The 15,792-nt window shown below is 56.5% G+C and overlaps 4 protein-coding genes across 4 annotated transcripts; 3 read left to right on the top strand and 1 right to left on the bottom strand.

The window, feature by feature from the left end:
- Positions 1-266: 266 nt before the first annotated feature.
- Positions 267-2,156, top strand: B0H64DRAFT_441577 (chaperonin Cpn60/TCP-1 family; the record flags this gene model as incomplete). The annotated part of the gene is made up of 5 exons (XM_062806579.1): positions 267-276; positions 339-356; positions 420-468; positions 525-1,641; positions 1,698-2,156. 5 exons carry the CDS (start codon positions 267-269, stop codon positions 2,154-2,156), a joined length of 1,653 nt encoding a protein of 550 aa, XP_062658669.1.
- Positions 2,157-2,807: 651 nt separating this feature from the next.
- B0H64DRAFT_416960 (uncharacterized protein) lies at positions 2,808-6,945 on the bottom strand (the record flags this gene model as incomplete). The annotated part of the gene is made up of 3 exons (XM_062805209.1): positions 2,808-4,333; positions 4,407-6,673; positions 6,734-6,945. 3 exons carry the CDS (start codon positions 6,943-6,945, stop codon positions 2,808-2,810), a joined length of 4,005 nt encoding a protein of 1,334 aa, XP_062658668.1.
- Positions 6,946-7,711: 766 nt separating this feature from the next.
- Positions 7,712-9,675, top strand: B0H64DRAFT_140503 (C2H2 type zinc-finger-domain-containing protein). The gene is made up of 2 exons (XM_062798262.1): positions 7,712-8,036; positions 8,099-9,675. Exons 1-2 carry the CDS (start codon positions 7,897-7,899, stop codon positions 9,612-9,614), a joined length of 1,656 nt encoding a protein of 551 aa, XP_062658667.1. The 5' UTR covers positions 7,712-7,896; the 3' UTR covers positions 9,615-9,675.
- A 590-nt stretch (positions 9,676-10,265) lies between these two features.
- On the top strand, positions 10,266-12,239 carry B0H64DRAFT_140514 (uncharacterized protein). The gene is made up of 4 exons (XM_062798263.1): positions 10,266-10,395; positions 10,447-10,845; positions 10,901-11,480; positions 11,540-12,239. The coding sequence occupies exons 1-4, from the start codon at positions 10,384-10,386 to the stop codon at positions 11,845-11,847; spliced, it is 1,299 nt and encodes a 432-aa protein (XP_062658666.1). The 5' UTR covers positions 10,266-10,383; the 3' UTR covers positions 11,848-12,239.
- The last annotated feature ends 3,553 nt before the right edge of the window (positions 12,240-15,792 follow it).

The following is a 15,792-nucleotide window of genomic DNA, read 5'->3' as shown; positions in this document are numbered from 1 at the left end:
GGGCCTAAATCGCGGGGCAGCATGCGGGTCGACCGCCATAACCAACCACAGCACCCTGCCGGACTTAGATTCTGCCGTGGTCCGCCTGAAATCAACGGGTGTGGTGCCTCAATTTTTTGAGCTTAGGAGATACAACAGTGTAGAGCTCCAAGCGGACCCCTGGTGCCTGTTCCATCGACACGATAATTTGGACTTCGACCTTAAAGCTCCGTTTTTGTTTTTCTCGGACAAGCTTCGCGCAACTCACGGGATAAACAGCAGCAAAAATGGCAATGAGTATGTCTCCGGTGACCCCCGCATCAAGCGCAAAAACGGAGGGCTAACAGGCGGACCCTTAGATTTGGATTTGGCGAACGGTATGCGGCAACACCTATATCTCGCCAGGGCTCGGTCAGCTCGCTAACCAGGATATGTGATAGCCTCCGTGATACAGGACGAGCAGGGCCGGCCGTTTATCGTCGTTAGAGAGTCGGTCACATGCTTGCCCTCCCCCCCTTGCTCTCCCCCGCTAACCCCTCCTATAGCCAGGGCAAGAAGAAGCGCCAGTACGGCAACGAGGCCGTCAAGTCCCACATTCTCGCCGCTCGCACCGTTGCCAACATCATCAAGACTTCATTAGGTCCCCGCGGGCTCGACAAGATCCTCATCTCCCCCGACGGCGACATCACAGTAACAAACGATGGCGCCACTATTCTGCAGCAGATGGAGGTTACGAACCATGTTGCGAAGTTGTTGGTAGAGCTCTCCAAGTCACAGGACGACGAAATCGGCGATGGGACAACGGGCGTGGTCGTTTTGGCCGGTGCTCTCTTGGAACAGGCGGCCGAGCTCATCGACAAGGGGATCCACCCCATCCGGATTGCCGACGGGTACGACCAGGCCTGCGACATTGCTGTGGCCGAGCTCGACAAAATTTCCGACGTGATCGAGTTTAGCAAGGAGAAGACGGAGAACTTGGTCAAGGTGGCAAGGACAAGCTTGGGAAGCAAGATCGTTTCGAAGGCGCACGACCAGTTCGCCAACATTGCTTTGGACGCCGTCCTCTCTGTTGCCGACTTGGAGCGCAAGGATGTCGACTTCGAGTTGATCAAGGTGGATGGCAAGATGGGCGGCGCTCTCGAGGACACCATCCTCGTAAAGGGCGTCATTGTCGACAAGGACTTCTCACACCCTCAAATGCCCTCCGAGGTGCGGGACGCCAAGATCGCCATCCTGACGTGCGCCTTCGAGCCGCCCAAGCCCAAGACGAAGCACAAGCTCGAGATTAACAGCGTGGAGGAGTTTAAGAAGCTGCAAACCTACGAGCGTGAAAAGTTTATCGAGATGATCCAGCAAATAAAAGATGCCGGTGCGAACCTGGCCATTTGCCAGTGGGGTTTCGACGACGAGGCCAACCACCTTCTCCTCCAAAACAACCTTCCCGCGGTAAGGTGGGTGGGTGGCCCGGAGATCGAACTCATCGCAATTGCGACCAACGGCCGGATCGTTCCTCGGTTCGAGGACCTCAAGCCGGAGAAACTCGGAACGGCGGGTATTGTCCGAGAGATGACGTTCGGTACAACAAGAGAGAAGATGCTCGTCATCGAGGAGTGCGCCAACACGCGGGCGGTCACCGTCTTTGTCAGGGGGAGCAACAAGATGGTGAGTCTCCTAACCTGTCTGCCTGTTACCAAGGACGCCTATCTAACTTTCCTCAGATCATCGACGAGGCCAAGCGCTCCCTCCACGACGCCCTTTGCGTCGTCCGCAACCTGGTCCGCGACAACCGCGTCGTCTACGGCGGTGGCTCAGCCGAGATTGCTTGCAGCCTAGCAGTCGAGGACGCCGCCGTCAAGACCCCCGGTCTGGAGCAGTACGCGATGCGTGCATTTTCCGAGGCTCTCGATTCTATCCCCATGGCTCTAGCCGAGAACAGCGGTCTCAACCCGATCGCGACCCTCGCCGAGGTCAAGAGCCAGCAGGTCAACGACCCCTCCGGCCGCGGTCGCCTAGGCGTCGACTGCATGAGCCGCGGGTCCAACAACATGAAGGAGGCGTTTGTGATTGACCCGCTCATCGGCAAGAAGCAGCAGCTCATGTTGGCCACCCAGCTGTGCCGCATGGTGCTCAAGGTGAATAATGTTATCGTGGCTGGGTCAGGCGAGGACGACTTCTAGGGATAGACATATAAAAGGGTCTTTGGACAGGGGTAACTGTCTCGGGATAGCTAGATACCTACCTGTGGGCGTCGATACATGCATGAATTAATGTATGAAATCAGAATGACACATACGGGTCCTATCATGTGGCGCAGATGCAACCGTTTCTGCATGCAATACTCGGGTATACAACTCGGGGAAGCCGTGTCTCGTTGAGATTCTATACACGCTGAAGGTGGAGAGCATGTAAGAGAAGAAAGAAGCGCTTTTGATTTCCTCCAGTACAGCCAGGCCTGTCTGTCTAAGAGGCCTGAAATCTGCCTGGTTCAGAAAAGTACACTGCCGCTAGCTGAATCACACGCCATTAAAGGTATTTGTTTGGTGCTCCGGCACAAATTCGCTCACATCAGGCTCCAAATGAATAGCACCTCCTTCCCATCCCTGCCACTCCACCCCCTTTCCGCTGCAAATTGCCGAGAAACGAATGCCAATGCTGATGCGAAGAGAAAGGAATCCTAGATAGGCGCTCAGATCGAAACTGAAATCATCGCTTCCCATGGCCCTGGCCCTTCACATCCTTCCCTGCCTGGTTAACTTCCTTATCAACCCCCCCTCTCCATCCGCCCACCCTTCCAACCCGCACACACAACAGAAAGGAAGGGAAAAGCCTCAAGCAAACCCAAACCCCTGCGCATTCTCCAAAGCCATCCCCAACCGCTGCCTCAGCATCTCCTTATCCTTATACTCGGGCAGCAGCAGGGTGCCGTAGCAGGTGTACGAGGTGGGCAGCCTGCCGGCGGGGTCGTCCTCCTCGCCGTTGCGCTGGATGATGAACATGAGGTTCTTGACGCCGCCGACGGGGACGCGGTCGCTGGCGGTGACGAACTCGAGCAGCTTGCGCTTCATGGCGTCGTCGTAGCGCTTCACGACGCTCCAGAAGTCCTTGACGGTGCGGTGCGACGCGTCCCACCCCACGTAGCGCGCGTGCCGCTTCAGCTCCGCCACGTCGATCTCCTGCACCCCCTCCACCACCGACTGCAGCAGGTTGGGCGTCAGGAGCGAGAGCGACTTGGGGTGCAGGCATGCGTGGAACCCGCGCGCGAAGGCCTCGTACTGCGGCCGCACCGACACGTCGGCTAGGTAGCGGATGTAGTCGGAGACGTAGGCGTTGCGGTTGGCGCTGGTGACGAGCGGGGCCTCGTCCTCGGTGGGGTTGCCTTGGTGTGGCGGCGGGTGAGAGGAGGATCGGGAGGTTGTCTTGGCGAACTGCGGCCAGAATTCGTCCTTGCGGGTATGATGGTGGTGGTGGTGGTGGTTGCTGTTTAAGGGCGTTTTCATTTCTCTGGTGATGTGCTGCCCAAAGGCCGAAACCGAGAACTCGTAGGTGCGGGCAAAGACGTCTTCTACAGCACCGTCCTTTTCGTCCCACTCGAGCAGCGAAGTAAGGCCGCTTGCGAGGTCAGGCCAACCGTCGGCAATGTGGTGCAGCTCGGTGACAGGTTCGCCCAGGAGCTTTCGGTAGAGGGCTCTTGGAAATGTAACTGGGAGCGTCAGGCCGTTGTACACGGCGAGCGATACCAGCAGACCGATCAACTCGAACTTCCATTCGTCCTCCATCGAGCCCGGCAGGAACCAAGTCATGCGGGTGCGCTCGTCGACAGTGAAGGCGCCGTGGTCAGGATTGAGAGCTTCTCCGATGGCCAAACGGAAAAATTCTTGTTGCACGCCACCGGAATCAAAGCCCTCTTCCCCGGTTGCCTCTCCCAGGTGGACCTTCAAGGGCTTGAGCAGCTCGCGTTCTTCCCGACGCCATAACTGGTCGAGCGCGTCCTCTAGAACGGTGCCCCTCCGAATGTCAAGGATCAAATACTTGGAGCCCGCAGGCCCCAACCGTTCCACCAAGACGTCCTTATGATGCTGGGTGAGACCTGCCCGCTGAGCGATCACGGTGATTTTATCATGAAAAGAAGTAGACTCCTCAAAAGCACGACTCATGCGCGAGAAATTGATTGATCGGAAGTACGACACCAGTGTCGATGGGCTGAAAATGTAGGGGAAGTCTAGGAGGTGGAGGCGTTGCCGCGTCGGGGTGTGAGACAGCCACGAGATGGGCATTTTTATCGTGTCAAGCCGCTCCGTGAAATAGTCGGACCGAAATTGGGCATCGGCTAAGAGGAGATCCTGTCGTCTCTCATCTGTGACGGACATCAGAATTGCCTCGCCCTAAAACAAAGGGGTGGGGGAAGGGGGTAGGGGTGGTTAACTTACGCATGGCTTCGATCAGGGCGAGAGCACCGCCGAAGGGACCGTCCCCAGGAACCTCGGGGGAGCCGTCCCAATCGTTCAGCATGACAGCCCGCGCCCAATCAAGTAAAAGAATCGGGACACGAGTTTCGTGCAGGGCGCGGTCGGGGAAGGAGAAGTCTAGCACATAGACCGCGTCCATGTTCAGGAAATCTAGTTGCGAGAAGAGGGGGGCTAGCACATCCTGTTCGCCGTGTTCGTGGGGTCCCATGGTCGACTCGCTCAGCGCGTCAAAGCGGCGGCGCGTGGTGATGGCGGCGAATAACCTTCGAGCTAGCCTCAGAGCCATATCATGGCTAAAAGCATCCTCATATTGCACGCACAATTCTGTCGGCTGCCTTGCTACCGCGCCGCTACCCGCAAGACTCAGGCCATGAGATCGAATCCTCGACATGTCGAACAGCTGTCGCGAGTCGCTAACCAAGGGCGCGGCAGCGATCAAGGCATGCAAGCATATCGACATGAGACGCCCCGCCTCCAAGTTTGAGAGTGACTGCCCGCTTTTGGGGAATACCTTTGTCGACGGCGACCTCAGGGTTTGGAGCGATCTGGGAGGCGCGAAAAGACTAGCGGCGGCCATCCACAAGCTGTGAAATACCAGGCTAGGCGAAACTCGCGTCATCCTGAGCATGCAATACCAGAGCGTCTGCGAGTCGTACAGCTGCCCCTTTTTGGTGAAGGATCGGAGCGCTAGCTGCGGGTCGCTGAGGACGTAGAAGAGCGTTTGATCAATGAAAAGCTTCCACTCCAGCCTCGCATTGGTGGAGGATCCCCGGGCTGCCCGATGCTTCCGTCTAGCTAGCTTCCCTTGCCCCGAGTGTCGGTTGTGGAATCTGTCAACCGACCGAGGTTCGAGTATATGTTCTTCAGCGGTCCCATCCTCTTGAATGACATCGCAAACGAAGTCGACAACTTCCGCGGTCAACCTAGTTAGCGCTTGGGGAAGCAGTGCCTCATCCTCCGATTCCGAGTCCTGGCCCGTGGCTGCACCTGAGCCGTCGCTGTACGATTTCTCAGAGACGACGCCTGACGAAGTACTGGGAGGCTTCGGGCTATGTGGTCCACCGTTTCCCGCACTGCCGATTGCGACACGACCGGCCCTTGGCCTGAGATCGATGGTTTTCGGGGGAGGCATCTTCTCCAGGGAGACGTCGTCGAAAAAGCCTGCCGACGAGAGCTGAGATATGGGCCGTGTGATGTTGGAGCCAGCCGCTTTGGAAATGCGTGATCCTTTCTCGGCACCACCTCCAGTGGTGCGAGGGGATCTCAATAGAGCTGCGTAGGGTTCTTCAGCAGAAGTGTCTTGGGCATACGGGTCGATCGACAGCTGTCGCTTCGGTTTCGGCCCGGATGAAGTGCGGACCTTCGCGTTCGAGTTACGGCGCGCATTTGCCGCACGAGGGCTGGATTGGGGATCCTGTTGCGGTTGGCTGTCTTTTACACTGCGGGTTTCCTTCTCGGCCTGGCCATGCCCAGGTAGGTCAGGTCTGCTGGTCAAGTCCCCGTTCGGCAGTACAGGCAAGACCGGTGACTCTTGCAACTCCATGCGTGCGCTCTGCCCAACGCCATTCTCTAACCCGGATTCGTCTTTAGGAGGGTTCGGATGTTCGGCGTCAGACTGGGCCCTGCCGCCGAAGGCCCGTGTCTTGTTGTGCATATCTTCGAGCGCCGCCGGGGTCAACCACTCGAGCATTTTGAAGGCAACGGTGCCAATGACATTCGCGGCAAAAGAACGATGGTCCTTGCTAACCGGCTTCTCCGCGATCGTGAAACCGGGGCGCTGAGCTTGCTTGTCAGAATCCACCCCAGCCTGGGCGCCTGCGGCTTTTTTATTCTCTTTACTATCCCCATTTAAAGTACCACTGCGGCTCCGAGAAAACGATGGTGCTGCGCCATTACCATCGCCCGTCTTGGGCGAGCCGGGTGGGTTGCGGAACGGCAGGGCCTTCGGGGAAGGATGAGGGACACCGTCATCTCGTGGCCGGGAATTGGGATTTGGCACGAAGACCAGGGAGGCTACTGCAGCGGGAGGCGTCTTGGGGGGTCGCAAATTTGGACAGAGGCCGGTTTCCGGGTTGTCCTGACTCGCGAGGTATACGGCTAACGATCTTGCGCTCGTTGTGTTGTACTTGCGGGTTGGAGCTCGACCTGCGATCCTTTTCCGGCAAGTGAAGCACGTGGAGGTTGTGCATTGTTCAACGCCACAGCCTTCGCGGAGCTGAACGATGTACCTGCGCAGGTGGTTAGTGTCAATCGAAACGAACAGAGCCGGGAGATCAGGCCTGGATTACTTTTGCACAAGCTGTTGGAAGTTGTGGCGGCGGCTGGCCTTATGTATCGCATAAATGCGCTTCGGGTTGTCGATGTCCTCAACCAAATCCTTCAACTCGCTGGGCGCATCCCACGGCAGCCTCGCGAAGTGTGCCTCTTCCCAGAGACCGGCCAGAAGGTCCAGGTCATCGCTATTCTTGTCTCTGCGACTGCCGGCACTAACTGGCCGCATGGTGTCTCGCGTCATGACATGGATGGGCCGAATAAGTCGAGCTTAGCGGAGAGGGTTTCGGGGATTGAGTAGGCCTTGAGCTTTCGGGTTGTTCGGAGGGAGGTGGGACGTTGGGGCGTTGGGACGGTGGTAAGAGATGCAATGCCGAGTGGTCAAAGTCTCCAGGTCGGTAGCTTGATTTTCCGCGTTGGGGATCCTTAGGTTCGTCGTCAAAGCGGCAACATCGGTGATGCTGCGCTCGGTGAGTTGCGTTGCCGCCGTTCGGGGCGAGGTTTCCACAAGCCGGGCTGCAGCACGCGGGCTGGACCCACTGATATTCTGGATCTCGGCTTGGCGGGGCGTCTGGGCACTGGGCTCCTGGGCCAAGTCCCGTCTCGGTGGGGTCGCTTACCAAACCGAAGGAAAGCTTCCATTCGACGTGTGTCCCGTGACTCACTTCCAACACCCAACGTCTGCGGCGGGATGTCATTATTTCCACCATGCTCGAAAGTTTCAGATTAGTTTGTTGGTGGGATTCTATGCGGCTACCTACTCATCGTACAACAAAACATTCAAAGAAATCCACGTACAAATCAACTAACTTGTCTCTTCCTCATTTTCAGACTCGCACTGTGGATCCGTACCGCGAGCGAACTGCCCGAGCGAACCGACCAGGGCTTCCCGCATGCCAAGCAAATGTGACGTCCACAGTTGAACCCCGCCATAAACCGCTTGCCACCAAAAAAATACTACGAGAGTACTTAACGCCGCCTCTCCTGTTGCTCTTTCCAGCATTATTCAGCAGGCATATTCTGTTCTTCCCTTCACATAGTAGAACACGTGCGTGAAGTGGTTTAAAACTCACTGGCACAACCCGTCCTCAAGGTACTACCTTACCTACCTACATATCCAGGATACAATTCCACAACCTTCAACAAACCGAACTCCACGGGCTTAGCCATCTCAGAAGCCATGGCAACGATTTCAAGCGGGAGAACTGCTCCTAGCAGCGACATTCCGACGAATACTTCGCATCCGTATACTTGCAACACATGTCAAGTCGCCTTCCGCAACAGCGACCTTCAGAGGGGACACATGCGCAGCGATTGGCAGTAAGTAACCCTGCCCTGTTGAACGATGTTCTCCGTGCTCAGACGCTTACCTTCGTACACAGCCGATACAACCTCCAGCGCCGTGTTGCTACGCTACCGCCCATCTCGTCCGAAGTTTTCACTGAGAAGGTTCTCCAGGCTCGGGCTGAGACAACCGCACAAGCCGACAAGGCCGGTTTCGAGCGCGCTTGTGAGACGTGCCAAAAGACATACTACAGCGAGAATTCGTTCCGGAATCACCTCAGCAGCGCGAAGCACAAGGCGAGGGCCGTCGCTTTAGCATCGCGGTCGAATGGCAAAGCCGACGACGAGGCGGGCTCCATGTCCTTCTCCCTAGGCGAGCCGGCGGCAGATTCGGTGGTGGATTCGGACGCCGAGGAGGAGTTCAACGAGGTTGTTGAGGGACTCAAGAACACTGGGCTTCAAGAGTCTACCTCTCCTGTCAAGCGACCCTCGAATCCCCATTTATCCGCCGAAGCTCAAAACAAGCCAGAGCACCCCCTCTCGCGAACGTCGAGCGAGGAGGAGTCGTCTACTACAACCCCGTCGGCCCCCACCCCCACGGGGCCGAAACAGGCCCCGGAGGCTCCGTCGCTCAAAACATGCCTGTTTTGTAACTACGAGTCTCCGACACCGCCGCTCAATGTATCACACATGGAGCGTATTCACGGCATGTTTATTCCGGAAAAGCAATATTTGGTGAACCTGGAAGGGTTGCTTGGTTATTTCCGGGAGCAGGTCTTTAGTCTGAACCAATGCCTCACCTGTGGAAAATTCAAGTCAAACGCATTCGCCGTGCAGACGCACATGCGTGACAAGAGCCACTGCCAAATCCCATACACCACCGAGGAAGAGCAGGTTGAGATTGGCGAGTTTTACGACTTCCGCAGCACGTACTCTGACGAGGGAGAGTGGGAAGACGAGTCGGACGACGAGGGACAGCAGAACGGGGGCGTCAAACTCGGGGCGAAGCGCGAAAGCAAGGTCACTGGCGAGGACGGCGATGAAGTTATGGAGGACGAGACTTGGGAGACTGACAGCGAGGCATCGTCTCTCGACTCTAACGATCTCCACGCTGTCCCCGCGGATCAACATTATCACCAGTACGACCGCCTCAACAAGCACCCCCACCACTCGCGAAACACTTCTCGTAGCCATCACCAAGCAGATGGCTGGCACGCACACGCCCCCAAACGCGCCCAGGCAGTTTTCCACGACGAGTACGAACTCCATCTCCCGAATGGAAAATCTGTGGGTCACCGGTCACTCAACAAGTACTACCGACAAAACCTTTACCACTACCCGACTCCGGAGGAGCGGGCGGAACGCCTGGCTATCGAGGAGAGCGAGAGGGATAACGAGATGGACGTTGACGGCGACGAACGTCCTCGTGGGCGGGCCCTGATACCAAGGGATGTACGGGGGCTTGGCGTCGCTTCTCTCGACGATCAGCAGACGAGAAGCATCGTCAACAAGGGCAAGAAGCAGGAGTGGACAAACCAAAAGAGTAAGGGCATGTTGCAGTCGCGGCTGGCGATCAAGGAGAGGGCTCCTCATCCGGCCACGTACCTGCGCTGAGTCCATGGATCGGTTTGGGGCGACGAACCTAGTCTAGGCGACGGTTTTTGGTTTTTTGCTAGCTATTCAGGCACCAAGGGACCTAGAAAGAAAAAGAAAATGATACGGCGTTGAATTCGACCTAAAACTTGTTTTCCCCGGCCTCACACACTCGGTGCGCCGAGAATCTTCCGTTGTGCCAACCAATGGTCCGAGCTTGGACCCCTGATGACGATCCTTGGAAATGTTGGTGGGACCGCGGGGCATGCGCCTTCCTCGATGCCACATCGCGGGTCATCTCAGGAACACGGGGACCCCACGGTATTCGTTCTTTCTTCTTCCCCTCAAAGACGAGGGGATTTCCTTCGTAATGTCCCAGCATCGCGTGCAGTGGTTTACAACTTCTATTGAGCCTTGCCAAGTCGCCTTGTCCGGTTTGTTGCTTGTTTGATCCAAAAGCTGTCTGTCCCTTACCCCGCGGTCCAACACTGCCCCCCACCCCACTCCAACCGACCATACATGCAGCAACCTGCAACCCGCAACCCGCATTCATTACCGCCGAGCTTTGTTCAGCCTTTCTCGAGCCATAGGTATCCAGAGCCTTACTGTTATTCAACGATCATTTTCTGCACTTCGTACATTTCAGCCGCATAGCAGATCCTCGGCGCGTCTTCTGTGCCTCGGCTCGCCGTGTCCCCGTTGACTCTCGCGACACGGCACTCTAATCGTCCACTTCGACTCTCTCTCGATTACAGTCCATCGGCTGGCTGTACCGTGCGAGATAGGAATCATGTTCTCCCAGGTAACATTGGCTGCACTGCGTTCTGAGACCTTAAGCTTACATTTCCGACAGAAGAAACCGTACTCGGCAGTGACCGTGACTATCGAGTCATTGACGAGTGAAGCGGTGCCCGTCGATGATTTGAGTGGGATTCCAGACCTCGTAGAGATCATCAACATCCAGGATACAGGCCCTAGAGAGGCTTCACGCGCCATCCGGAAGAAGCTCAAGTACGGGAACCTACACCGCCAGCTCCGTGCCTTAACCATCCTCGACGGGCTTATTCAGAATGCGGGATCTCGCTTCCAGAGAACCTTCGCGGATGAAGCCCTGCTCGAGCGCCTGCGTTTCTGCGGTACGGCAGAGCTGTCCGACCCGGATGTGAAAAAGAAATGCAGGGAACTTTTTGCCGGCTGGGCTGCCGAGTACAAGAACACGCCAGGCATGGGGCAAGTTGCCAAACTACATAGGGTAGCAATTCTGCTCAGATCATCCTTCCTACTATACTCTTGCTCACCGCTGCCAGGAAACCCCTCGCCGCAAACAAGTTGTTACGCAGAAGGAGTCCAAGGCTATCAAGGAGACAGAGAACCCGTTTGGCGAAGAGGACGACGACGACGACGCCGATGGTAAGCCCAGTCAAGCAGGGTTTTCCGGAGGTCACTCTAGAGCGTCGTCTCTTTCCAACCCGCTGGCGAAACAAGCCTCACCCGCCAACTACGACACGAAAAAAGCAAAGAAGGACAAAAGGGGCAAAAAGTCCAAATTCAACCTGGCAGCCGAACAGGGGCAGATGAAGACAGTCATCGCCGAAGCATCAATCATGGCGACCAATTTGACGAACACTCTCCAAACCATCAATCGGGAACAAGAGAGGATTTCGGAGAATCAGATCGCATCGCACCGGTTCGAGGAATGCAAAAAGCTCCGGCGGAAGATCTTGCGTTATATTCATCACGTTGAGGATGAGGAGTGGCTGGGCAGCCTGCTGACCGCCAACGACAGTCTGGTCACTGCGCTCATGATGTTTGAACAGCTGGATCGATCCATCGACGCGGACAGTGACTCGGACGACGAGCTCGCTGAACAGGCCCATCTTTACCGAAGTACGTTTAGCCGCTCACCCTCAGGAACATGTTGACCGGGTCGACTAACTCCCCTGCAGTGGCGACGGAGAAAGGCAAGGGCGTAGAATCAAGCTCGTCCACTAGTCCTCCGGCTTCGGGCATGGCCAACCTTCACCTCAGCCCATCGCGGCAATCACCGACGGCGTTGCGTCCGCCGCCGCCCCCCCGTCCGTCGGCAGCGACGAAGCCCTCGTCATTTTTCCCACGTCCCCGTACCGCGGAGAGTCACAAAGATGACATGAACTCTGACATAGACGCGGATAGCGGCGATGACGAGGAGGAAAATGACGAAGATAATCCCTTTGCCGACCGAAACGCTGTGCCGGCTGTGGCGCAGGGCAACTAGGGCAGTCCACCTGCGGGAACTAGCGGCGCGGCGACCAACGCGAATTTGGGCCATGTCCAGCCGGCTGACAATGAAGGGGGAGGAGCAGAGGCCAGTGGTGTTGATGGGGTTGAGCAAGGCGAAGGGGATGGCGAGGCAGGTGGTGAGATAGATGAGAGCCCGGACGGTAAAACCGAAAAGGCGAAGAGGAAACGGAAGAAGGCGCGGGAGAAGGCGGCCAGGAAGAAGGCTGCCGCCGAAAAGAAGGCGGATAAGAAGAAAGCTGCTGCTGAGAAGAAGGTGGCCAAGGAGAAGGCGGTGGCTGAGGAGAAGGCGGAGGGTTTGAAAGGATTAGGGGACTTTTTTGGCATCACAGATGCCTTTAAGAAGTAGACGACGTGGTTCCTTACGCATTAAGGGGCTGTTACTCGGCATATGGTGATTAGTGTATGGAGGCGAGACAGTGATTAGAAAGTAGGGTTAGTGGACATGATGTTCTCGCAGCGATCGAGGGGCAGATATATTTATCATTGCATTGCCCCTATTCACTCTACGCTATCGGCTTTTGTTTGCTTCGGCTAGTGCGCTCCCTTCCAACTTGGATCTTACCTAAAGTTTCTACAGCCTGTCGTTTTCAAATGTCTCTTCATGTGTACCACCATCCCTCCGCTTTGGAGGTAGCGTGTAAAAGTATCAGAAGGAAGCCATCAAGCCATCTCAGTGCAGATACCACTTGATTTATGGATGGTCCGGTGTTAAACTCCGCTTCCGACGTCAAGTTACGGTAGTCGGCCCCCCTTCTCCTCAGCTTGCCTCTACCCTTTTATCACCCATCCCCCCTTTTTTCGTGCCTACTTTCTCCCCCCCCAAAAACATGGGGCGAGCAAACACCTCCCACCACATCTTCTTGCCAGGCCGGGCGGGGGGAGACGGCCACCCGCCACGCCCCCAGTCAGTCATTCGTTGACCCCCGACCACGTACCGCTGGCGGTACCACAACGGGCGCACATGCGATGCATACTGGTGTTATATTCCAGAACGGTTACCTTTTTGCCTTTTGTGGCTGTGCTGTTGTTTCTGTTGTTGCTGTTGCTGCTGTTGTTTGTTGTATCCGTTCTGTGCCACCGCTTGGTGACAGTCATGGGGGGGGGCTTCACCTTCACCGGGGAAGTGGATGGGAGATGCCGGAGCGCTAGTTACCGAGTACCGTGATGGCCGACCGCGGGGGGGCGGGGGTGGTTTGTGGTAAGGTGGTCACTGGTGAGGGGGTTCTACGGGATAGTTACGGGGTACGCGGTCGCCCCGTCTGTTCCCTTGTGTTGGTGGTGCGTGGCATTTTGTGTGATGGCTTCTGTGACTTTGGGGTGGCGTGGGGGTTGGGGGGTTCGTGGGGTGGTGATGGGAAGTGTACATGGTGGTGAGGACGGTGGGTGTTATGGTACTTCGTGGTAGTAGACGGTTGTCGTTGGCGGTTATGGTACGGTTCCAACCAGCATCTTGGCCGGATGCGGCGCCAATGTGCTATTTCTGGTGTTGAGAGATATGTTGTTGGCTCCGGAAGGGAGGCTGAATGTCAGGTGTCTCCCTGAGGTGACTGTGGCTGGGAATGTGGGAGATGCCTGGAGAGACACCTGAGTAATGGCTGAGCTACATTGCCCCGCCCCTGCTTCTGCTTGGTCTCTTGAACCTTCTCGGTGCCGTTCCGGGCTGAGCGAGGCTGGGGCATGGGGAAGCTTAAAGTTGGAAGTTGGGGGTTACACAAATCTGATCGGAGGGTCCGTTTCATCATTGGGGCACTTCGTATTAGCCGTAGTCCCACCGTTTACATTCTGAAGAAGTGCTGGGAATGCGTCGTCGGAATTTATCGATTTCTTTTTTTACCTTGGGGTGGTGCATCAGGCGGTACCGTTTGTGGCACCGTCAGCGGCACACGCTGCAACCAACCAAGCTGTTTGCTTCAGCATCGTGGACGGAACAATGAAAGAAGCTTTGTCACCACCCACCAGGACCCTGATGTCTCACTTCGTGGTTTGCCCTGAGCCTATTCTCGGCCCCAGCTGACACGTTCGGTGATCGCATCCGGGGGCCGCACCTCTTGAGTCGTTTGTCCTTTTTCCGCTCTGGGATTTTAAATATTCATGAAGGCACGGGGAATTGCGAGAGAAAATAAATATACTTTGGCCCAGATGTATGTACTTACTTACGCTTGGCTGAAAGCCCAATTCCACATGCCGGTACCTCTCGGAAATACAAATCCCTTTAACGCGCACTTGGAACAGTTTTAGCGGGTCCGAAAATCTACTTGGGTACAATCAGCCACATTATTTTGGTGAGATTGTGGCGCCCAACAGGGGGGATTTTGGTGTTGGCTAGGGTCAACAAATGTATCACCACCAAACAACAATGTACTGTGGATACGGACTTGGCGCATCTACAGCTTCCAATTGGTGGCCCCGCTAAAACTGTTCCAAGTGCGCGTTAAAGGGATGATGTACAGAGTAGGTGCAAGCGACACAAGTGGCTCCGGTTCTCTCACTCGGCGCAAACGCCAGACATCTAAGGTAGCCAGTCGCCGTCCAACAATAATAAGTTGGTTGAAATAAAAAACAAAAAATAATAAATAATAAAATGCATTTTTGTTTGGTGTACTTCGTAAACCCCACGTTACAAGCCTCGACGGTGACTCGACTTGGGCGTCACATGAGCTGTAGGTAATAGGCTCAGGCTCGGGCTCGGTTGGACGTCCCGCCTTCCTCTCCGTCCCGCCCCTTCCCCAAATCCCCGCGCCCGCCCCAGGATTTAGAGGGTTGCCTCAGTGGTGAGGGTGTGTGGCCAACCCTTTGGCTGGGCTCGCGGGTGCATTGGAAGGCAGGCACACAGGTCATCTGGCCAGGCCGAGACTTGCCAACTCATCAACAATCGCCAGGTGAGTAATGCCATCTGCGCCGCCGCACCCTCCACCATCTCTTCACCGCTCTGTCGTCGAATCGTCATAGAGCCACGGAGGCGGGACACCGGGCAAAAGGGACCTCGGAAATGCAGCAAAATCAAGGAATTGCATCGCCCAAACCACTAATTGCATTTTGCACTCCGGCACGTCCGGCCCTTTTATCGTGTCATCAACACCAACCGCCCACATCACCGTCGCCACAGCCCCAATTCGGGTCTTTGCCCCGAGCCCTCTCCAGGAAGGCCATTTTCTCTATCCCACTCCAATCCGCCGACTGTGAGCAAAAGCAATAGGGAACCTTTACCTCGTCCTGCGAGTGTCTGCCCATCTGCCGTTCTGGCGACGTGACAAACAGCAACGAGGAGTCGATAGCCCAGGTCATCAGACAGCGGCCCAGACAGCGGATTGGCGCCCAACCGACTTCGGCACCGCACCGCACCGTAACCGCGCAGCAACCGCGCGGGATGGCCGCGGGGTTCGACTTCAACGTGGCAAAGCCCTTGTATGGACAGATGGGGCTTGATTCGTAACGGGGGACTCGAACTCGAACAGCGGCTGCCTGGGCGCCGTCTGCATGGCGCACTTGGGGCTGCTGTCTCGTTGGCTGTCCGCCGTGTGATCGTGGTGACCATGGTGCTGAATCTGATTGCGGTCCTGCAGCCCCAGCCCGATCACGCTGGCGCTCGCATGTACTGTACTGCGCAGCATGCAAAAATGAAGGGGAGGCTGGACCTCCCCACTGCCGTTCCCAGTCGCCCTACGCGCGTCAACCGTCGGGTCTCCTGCCGCCGAGGTCTTCGTTTCCTGGCACGAGCCTGCCTATCTCGTGCCCAATTCTTTGCATGCCGTTGGTTGATAACTTCAGCACTTTGCAGTTGGCCGACCCGGTAGTTCGGCCTGGTGTGTCGTCTGCCCTCGTCCCCTATCCCCAGTGAGAGGCTCGTGGTATCTGTCTTCTGACACTTGCGGATGCCAACTGGCATGGTCTGGTTGCACTCCGAGCCCCGTCACGCATC

This window comes from Chaetomium fimeti (genome assembly GCF_033439085.1).
Source record: "Chaetomium fimeti strain CBS 168.71 chromosome Unknown B0H64scaffold_4, whole genome shotgun sequence".
Taxonomy (NCBI): Eukaryota; Fungi; Ascomycota; class Sordariomycetes; order Sordariales; family Chaetomiaceae; genus Chaetomium; species Chaetomium fimeti.
Note: the sequence above shows the minus strand (reverse complement) of the source record. Positions and strands in the feature narration are given on the sequence as shown.

Bases quoted from the DNA above. Each gene is read 5' to 3' on its own strand.
- B0H64DRAFT_140514 (XM_062798263.1), top strand. The intron at 10,846-10,900 runs GTAGCAATTCTG...CACCGCTGCCAG, and splicing joins AAGTTGCCAAACTACATAGG to GAAACCCCTCGCCGCAAACA. The intron at 11,481-11,539 runs GTACGTTTAGCC...ACTCCCCTGCAG, and splicing joins ACAGGCCCATCTTTACCGAA to TGGCGACGGAGAAAGGCAAG.
- B0H64DRAFT_140503 (XM_062798262.1), top strand. From the start codon at position 7,897: ATGGCAACGATTTCAAGCGGGAGAACTGCTCCTAGCAGCGACATTCCG. The intron at 8,037-8,098 runs GTAAGTAACCCT...CTTCGTACACAG, and splicing joins CACATGCGCAGCGATTGGCA to CCGATACAACCTCCAGCGCC.